At 28.7% G+C, this 8,795-nt stretch overlaps 1 protein-coding gene across 1 annotated transcript; it reads right to left on the reverse strand.

The window, feature by feature from the left end:
- Positions 1-2,732: 2,732 nt before the first annotated feature.
- LOC107484193 (homeobox-leucine zipper protein HOX3) lies at positions 2,733-8,229 on the reverse strand. Its single transcript, XM_016104813.3, has 4 exons — positions 7,991-8,229; positions 7,062-7,237; positions 6,521-6,600; positions 2,733-3,276 (listed from the first exon to the last, which is right to left on the reverse strand). Exons 1-4 carry the CDS (start codon positions 8,082-8,084, stop codon positions 3,012-3,014), a joined length of 615 nt encoding a protein of 204 aa, XP_015960299.1. The 5' UTR covers positions 8,085-8,229; the 3' UTR covers positions 2,733-3,011.
- Positions 8,230-8,795: the final 566 nt, after the last annotated feature.

The raw sequence follows: 8,795 nt of genomic DNA on the forward strand, positions 1-8,795 counted from the left end.
TCATATTTTTTTTAATTAAAGAACAAAATTTAATAATCGATTTAATGGTTAAATTTTTAGTGTACAAAATTAATTTTTTATATTGTTCCAATTATTTTATATCGTACCATGGCTACAACTTAAACTATAATTAAAATGAATTTGGCATTATAAGTGGTCACCGGGCTAGTTTAGTATTCAACTTAGTTTTTTTTTATAAAATTAGATTTAAAATTTTAATATTTAAAGTTAATTATATAAAATTATTAATAATTTTTAATTATTAAAATTTTTAAATTTTAAAAAGATAAAATATTTAAAATTATAAAAAATATATAAAATCTTATTTAATTAAAACTCAAATGATTAAAACCGTGACTATAGACCCTTTTTAGTCATTGTAAAAAATCGTGACCAAAGATCCTCCATAGGTCACCCCTCAAAACCGTGACTATAGACCTTTTTAGGCCACCCTGTTTTAAAAAACTGTGACCATAGGTACTCTATGGTCACCCTTTCCAAAAAAAATCGTGACTATGGATTTCTTTTAGTCACCTTAAAAAACCGTGACCACAGAGGGTATACCGTGACCAAAAAAACTGTGGTCATAGACCCAAAATGTTGTAGTGTTCACTGGTTCAATAATTCGACTGCTTTAATTAAATATCAAATAAAATTATTAAAAAATTTAATATATAATTTTAAATATTTAAATTTCAATAAATTTTAACCTAATAAAATTCAAAATTTAAAATTTCAATGTATAACCTAATAATCAAAACTAACAAACAAATCAGTAATAACCACCAACCATTGAATTTGCAGACATAATCATAATTTAAATTTGGAACAATCATAATCATAATTTAGAACAAACAAATAGAACTATAAAAACATATAAAATCAAACAAATAGAATATAAAATCAAACTGCAGTAACAAATTAAAAACAGAACAAAAATATAATTTAAAATTTAAAAAATAGAATTATGAAAACCTGATTAATTCATTTAATTAACAAAAAGAAGGATAAAAAGCAGAAGACAATAATCAACAGAAATTAAATGCAGAAGACAACAATAAAAAATAACAGTTAACCCAGAAAAACAAGCAACAATCAACATAATTAAATTAAAAAAAGCAGCAATTAACTCCCAAAAATAAAACTGAAGCAGGGTAGGGATGGAGGCTTACAAACCCAGAAATTCAGTAACTCAAAATAAGCATAAATTAGCAAACTCAAAATCAGAAATCAGAAAACCAAATAAAAGTACAAAACAAGTAAAATTAAATTGAAGACCGGCGGCGAAGGAGGAATCCAAGTGATGGCGACGGAAGAGGGGAAGTGAGCTCGGGCACAGAGGGGATCGAAGACAGGCTTGACATGCGCGAGATAGACTGAGAGGGATCGACGATGAGGACGGGGATACAATTTCAGGGTGGTCGACGATGACGAGGACAGAGGCGGCGACGCCAACAGCGAGCATACCTGGCGACGCAAGGTGAAGCGATGCAGGTGAAGAGAATCGCGATGGCGGGGCTCGACGCTGGCTGAGGAGAAGAGTTCGTCGGTGACGGCGGCGCTGGTCACTGGCTGGCCGGCTGTCTGGAAAAGAGAGAGAGCGGCTAGGGTTTCGTGTGGAGATTAGAGAGAGAGAGAGAGAGGTTGGGTGGTGACTGGGTCGTGGGTGTGTGCGAGAGAGAAAGGGAATTTTATATATTTTTTATTTTATTTTTTAAATTGAAAATCGAAAAAAATCGTCTGGTTCAAGCAGTTTATTAAGGTCGATTTGACCGATTTTTTACCATTTTTTGTCAGACAATTTTTAACCTCAACTGAACTGGATAAGAAACTGGTTTCTAATTGAACCGACCAGTTCGATTCGATTTTCAAAACACTGATAAATACAAACTTATAATTTTTTTATATATAAAAATCACCTTAAATACACTAAAAATTTTCTTTTTTTTTTCTTTAATCACACCAAACTCTGTGTTTCCTCTATTTTTTCTTTCTCTCTCGTTCGCTCTCCACTCTCATTCACTCTATGCATGAAAAACACTAATAATTCTTGGCACACAATAATGCTTCAAACACTCTCATTCAGTTCTCTCTTGTTTAGCTCAACTTAAAGAGCTTCTTACATTTTCTTTGCCTATTCTCGGAGCTCAAAAATATCACCTGTGTGTAGACAGTTTGCAACGCTCCTCCCTATATTAAAAAAGCTGTTAGAAATCTCTACTACACACCCCTCGCATATTGGAAAAGTTGCCAAGAATCTCTACGAAAGTTTTCGTAACACGCTTCTATGCTACTTGAATGCTTCTACGCGATGAGAAATTGCAACAAATCTCTGTGAAAATTACAGCAACACGTCCTTACATATTGTATCAGTATTCTCTACACCTATAAGAGTAATGCTACATGTTTAAAAAGTCTAACCAAATTAAATATTAAGATTTAAAATGATGCTAGTCATAATAAATTTTTATTGTATTAGGCCAATTTAATTAAATTTGATTAACAAAAAAATTTAGATGCGTAACATTATTTACGCTATAATATGCCAAGAGTTAATATTCAGCAAAAACACCGTCGCCTTCTCCATATTAAAAATAATTTGCGCCCCCTCCCTCTCCATTATTTAAATTCTAGATCTGTTCATGGCTTGAAGTATAGAAAGTGTTATTTTCAGAGTAAATTCGAAATAGAAGTTAATACTTGAGAGAGAAAGAGAGAGAAAGAGGGTAAAATGGAAATTGGAAGCACAAAATATGCATTGAAGATTACAAAGTGAAAATCGCCGAAGATACGACGTAACGTACTGCTATATAAAAAATAAAAAATATATATAATAATAAAAGCGTCCCTCTAACTAGAAGCTCCATTTCTCCAAAAGCGTTAACCCTAGAAATTAAATAAAGGAAGCAGATACAATAACAGCTATAAACATTGTTTTCTAACCTAATCTAATATCTACTCCATCATATCAATTAATAATTTGTTGGTGTTGTTGTGTGTACGGAATCAAATCATGGAGAAGCCGCTGGAGGTTGATGCGATTTAGGGGAAGATAATAATGTGGCAGTTGAGGTGACACGCTGGCAACGGGGACACATGGTTAGGCTTGAAGCTGGGAGTGGCTGGCTTGTGTGAGGAGAGAGCACGGTTGGTGGGCCCACCTTCATGGCTCTCAGCTCTTCCACTTCCTTCTGTAACCTTCGCTTCTGCTCCGTCAACGATCCAAACCACCTCTTCAGGTACTCGCACTCCATCTCCGTCTGCTTCAGCTTGCTCCTGTACGCTCCACAATTTTTCTGTTAAAACAATTCCAATACAACAATCTATATATACATGTGTTTTAGAGTTATGCTCAGTAATCAACAATTTTGCATCTTATTATATATCTCAATTTATTTTTATGAAGGAAGCAAAATAAAAATTATAGATATAACTATTCATGTTGTCTCCTCCTATAAATTTAAGTTTTTAAAATGGGTAATTTCATGATAATAAAAGTAAGTTTGTTAATTTCATGTTAGCTAATCAAATTTCTAGAAACAAACTAGCACAATAATAGGAAAATGGATGAAGAGGATACTTTAAAAAGAAAAAGAAATTGATAAGAAATTTAGTTGTATAAAAAAAATATATTGTTAATAAAAATGTTCTGGCAGATAACATTACACGATTAACATTGCAACATTCGAAATTTTTAAAAATAAAAACATTCGAAATTTAATTAAAAAAATATTTGAAATCTAAACTTAACAAAAATTCATTTTCAGTAAATGTTATACTAGATTTGTTTGATAATCTACTATAGTATTAGTTGAAATTGAGTATTATATTATTAGTCTCTATCATTACTCATTTATATTATTTTTGTGTTTTACTTAGAACTGGCATTCATTTCATGTGTTATTAAATGCAGTAGATTAAGACAAACTCATTTTTAAAATATGCTTCTTTATGGAAAATCTTATACGTATGGCTCCTTTGCTTGAAGAGTAGTATTATGGTATTTGGTTAGGACTTAGCAATAATAACATATAATGTTGGTCACACACACACACACACACTATATCATCAGCATTATTCTTCTTTGTAGGTTCGATTTTATGCTTACTTCCAACTGTAAAGAACCACCGTACCGTTGTCCCTTTTGTTTTGGGTCACTAATAACAACCGTTGTCTCTAGCTATCTGATGTTATTTAATGATTTTTAAAGTGAGAATTCGCAGTAGTTAGTTGCAAAATAAGTGTTTTCTTAATGATTCGTATGATATTTTGTTCACCTTAAAGTTACCAGTATAATATCATCAGAATCAAAATATATATGTCATATATGGTAGTGCAGTTTTCTATAGCGTATATTGTTTAAGACGGTAGTTGATGTAGTGAGATATAATTATTCAATATGTTTCTTTTATTCGTTTGAGAGACATAATTATTTATATATTTTTTATTTGTTTATTTTTTTAAAATAATTTTATGATATTTTTTAAATTTAAAATAAATAATTTTATAATATAATATTAAAATTTTATTATTAAAAATTTGAGTTTAATTTTTGTTGACGTAAAAACATTTAAAAAATTTAGTATAAAATAACATAAGTTAAAGTTTGTGTTATGGGACATGTTAAATTTTTATAATATGATATTAAAATTTTGATAAATAAAAGTCTAAGATAACTAAAAACAGAATGCATATAGTAGAATACAATATATAGGAGCTAGAAGAGATCAATCTCATTTATGTTTATGTGTTTGTTAAATTTAACAAGGGAATGAAAAGAGAAGTGTAGTTCTCTCCTTGACTTAATTAAATTAACAAAAAGTAGGATTTAATTTTATCGATAATGTTAAAAGAGACAAAAAAAATGATCGGAATTTATTTTATTTAATATTTATTAATTATTATAATAATTAATAAATATTAAATAAAATAAATTTGGACTCTTTTTGACTAATTTTTTTATTATAAAATATTTCTGTAATTTTATATTGTTATGCATATAGTTTCTAGGCTCTAGCAAAGCGCTAAGGGGACAAAGATGATTATTATGGACGAAATTTTATTATTGGGAGAAGAGTGGAAAATCCTGTTTGATTGTGTGGATACGTGTCGGTAAATAATGCATGATGATTATTAATTAATTAATTAATAAAGCTAATAATTCATTGTAAAATCAAATGCATTATGCATGGTTGGTCCAAAGGAAGAATAGGAGTGGTCAAAGGCGCACTTATTAGAGTGATGATCAGAGTAGCACACGAGGCTAACAAATAGAACTCCACAAATGCGGTGCCATCATTATCAACTTGTCTACTTTAATTTCGACAACAATGATTGTGTTTTTCTTTTCCACATAGCTGAAATTATGGTTTTAAACACTTTAAATCCATATGATTATATAATTGTTCATATATTATATATATTTGCACAGCCAGCTATTCTCATGTCAATATGTCATTCTTATGTCTCCCTTACCTAAGATTATTACTACTGTTATAGAATTATTATTAACCTACGTACCTGATATTATTATTTCACATGCCAATTTTTATTTATATATAGCTAAATATATATATTAAATTATAAACCATTTTAACCGTACACGCATGTTCTATTTACATATGTATATATATATATTTCATTTATACTAAAAAAATTTAGCTGACTAACATCAGAACTTTAATGACTAAAAAATCTATAGATCAATTTTTGTTAGACAAAAAAAATTAGTATAAGGTTAATTAAACAGAAAAAATTTTTATACAAATATTTAAACAAACTTAAAATAGTCTCTTACTTAATAGACACCTTGTAGATATAATTATTTGTGTATTTTTTTTATTAATTTAAATTTTTGAGATATGTGATTTCATGATATATATTAATAACTTAATTTTTGTATGTTTTTCTATAAAAAAAAGTAACTAATTGACATTATATATGTGCGCACACATTATTCTCACGAGTTTTTTCTCTTTCTTTTTATTATATATTTTGTGTACAATAATATTTTCACATTTTGACACATGTATTCCTTGTTAACTCAATTGGTAGCATATATATGTGCTCCAGTATCGTAATATCAAAATTAAAACACGAAGGCGTGAAAAGCTAATAGTACATATTTTTGTTTTTTTAACAAATTAAATAACTCACATAGCATGCTTCCTTATTATATGAACTATATTATTGTTAATGGGTGAATGAACGATCTCAACTACTTTTATAAGGGATAGTAGCTAGGGAGAATAAAGGGTATGTAGAATTAGATTCAGATTCATAAGCCCTATACGATAATAACTATCATTATATATATTATTCCGTCAACGTTTTTTATATATCTATCTGTATCCGCAAATTTTGGGCAATGCTAAGTGGAATTATTATATTTTGAAGAATGAAGTCATGCCACCCAAAATGCAAAAGAAATTAAAATGGCATGCAAAGCCATTATATATAGTTTTTTTTTTTTAGGTATTTGCCACTATATATAGTTATAAAGAAAAAAAATTAAACAAACCTGGCCCTACGGTTTTGAAACCAAACCTCCACTTGCCTTGCTCTTAGGTTCAGTTGCATTGCCAATGACTCTTTCTGCTTCTGTACACACAAAAAGTAAAAACCATATCCAAAAATAAGCATTTTTTTTCAAAAAATGTTATTAAATTTAGAGTTTAGTTTTATTAATATATAAAGAATTTTATACAGTTATTTAATAAAGCAATAATTATATTAAGTATACATAAAAATTAATTATTAAATCAAGTATTTATATAAAATATATACTAAAATATAAAATGCACATTAAGTATAAGTTAAATTATATATGAATTAATATAAAAATATATGATGAGTGATTTGATCATAAATTTTTAGTCTATATAATAAATTATATCTTAAAAAATTAGTTATTTTGATGATATACTAATAGACAATGAAATGTATATTTTATACCGGTGATACATAAAAATTAAACTCTTAAATTTATTCCAAAATTTATGTTACCATATAAGTAAAAGTAGGTACGAATTAAATAGTAGAATTGAAAGGTTAATAATTACAGGGTTTAAAGTGTGGTTTTGTCTGAAGCTTTCTTCAAGGAGACGAGACTGTTCTTTTGTGAGACGAAGTTTCTTGCGTGGAGGTTCTCCATTGCTGCTTTCTTCTTCATCTTCCATGTTTGATGCTATAATCCATTCTTCTTCTGATGGTAATTGGTTTATGTCCAATTCTTTCACTGCATTAATTAATACCAAACATATATGTATATATATGCACACTGCGTTAATTAATTATTGTACACACTAGAACATTATACGATTATATGATAATACTAGAGAGATAATATCAGAAGTTGTCTTTATAATATAATATTTATAATTTTATATACATAATATTCGTAATTACATATTTATTATATTAAAATTGTATACTTATTATAACGATAAATAATAAATATTAAATAATACAATTTTAAACTGTTTTGACTGATTTTTTATTTATTGTTATGTATATGTGCTTCCCAATTTAATTAATTTTACCGACTGATGAAAAGTAAAAATTGTTATATTATCTTATCATCATAACCATGATCCAAGATATTAATCACGAAAAAGAGTGTAAAATATGGTGTTATCATATGATCCAACCATATTATTATATACATAAAAGTGAAAAAAAAAAATTAAAGTAGAACTTGGCCACCTGGATGGGGTGTACATACTATGATTTTAACTTTTAAATTGGAAAACAAAACTCATAAAGAAAGCCAAGAAATTTAAATACTCTATTTATTTATGAAAGGGGCCAATAGTTAATTTTATTTTGAACGGGAAACAAATTCTAATTATGTAAATGATAGTATATACATATAAATAAAGGAAGTTAGCATGATATAGGTATCGATCAAGAATGAAGATCACTAGAAAGGAAGGAAGAAGATATATAAAGATTAAAGAAGCAAGAAATGAATATGGTGATGCTTGTTTACCAGATGATGATGGAAGTAGAGGTGGTGAAGAGGCAAAGCCTGGCACAGATATGGTCAATTCTAAGCTGGAGGAACTTCCAGGTAAAACCGCCATAGAAGAAGCTATGCTAGACCGTTATGCACCAACAAGAAGAAGAAGACTAATCAATCAAGAAATCTGATGAAGAGAAAAAGGTAAAGTGAAGAAGAAGAGGAGGAGGAGGAGGAGACATAGATGAAAAGGAGAGAGAGAATTATGTGTGTTGAAGGAATATATAGAAAGGTCAAATAAAGGGATATAAATTAGTCGTACATGTTTAAACTAAATTAATTAATGAAATAATTTATTAATGAGCTTATAAGAAGGGGCATCGAAGGAAAGGGAGGTCTGAGTGGAAAGGGTTTGTAGGTGGAGGTTTCTGACTGTGGTCTTCTAAGGCAAAGGGTATTTGTGGCTCTAAGATGCTGCCACGTGTAAGGGATAAATTTAAGAGATGAGATCAAACCAGCAACCAAGTCGTGTGACAACTCTAGAACAATAAGTGATGTATGATGATATTATCCTTTCTTATTTAATGCGCTCAACATTTTATTTTATAGACTTGGCAACACTACAGGGTTTATGTTTTTTTTTTTTTTTGGGAAGCTACTGTCTCCTTATTGGAAAAAAATTATAGTTTTATCAAAAATAATATCTAAATAAAAAAAATTAACCAACATGTACTTTAAAATTACATATTATTTTACATAAAGGCTTTTAAAATTTTTACTTTAATAAGAATAAAAATTGCTCCCTATTTTAAAAATCCAACAAAATAACAAGAAC

The sequence above is a fragment of the Arachis duranensis genome, chromosome 4, assembly GCF_000817695.3.
Source record: "Arachis duranensis cultivar V14167 chromosome 4, aradu.V14167.gnm2.J7QH, whole genome shotgun sequence".
NCBI lineage: Eukaryota > Viridiplantae > Streptophyta > Magnoliopsida > Fabales > Fabaceae > Arachis > Arachis duranensis.

Excerpts from the sequence above, each read along its gene's own strand:
- LOC107484193 (XM_016104813.3), bottom strand. The coding sequence starts at position 8,084 with ATGGCGGTTTTACCTGGAAGTTCCTCCAGCTTAGAATTGACCATATCT. Across the intron at positions 7,238-7,990 it reads TCTACTTCCATCATCATCTG|TGAAAGAATTGGACATAAAC; the intron begins GTAAACAAGCAT and ends TAATTAATGCAG. Across the intron at positions 3,277-6,520 it reads TTTCAAAACCGTAGGGCCAG|GAGCAAGCTGAAGCAGACGG; the intron begins GTTTGTTTAATT and ends TGGAGCGTACAG.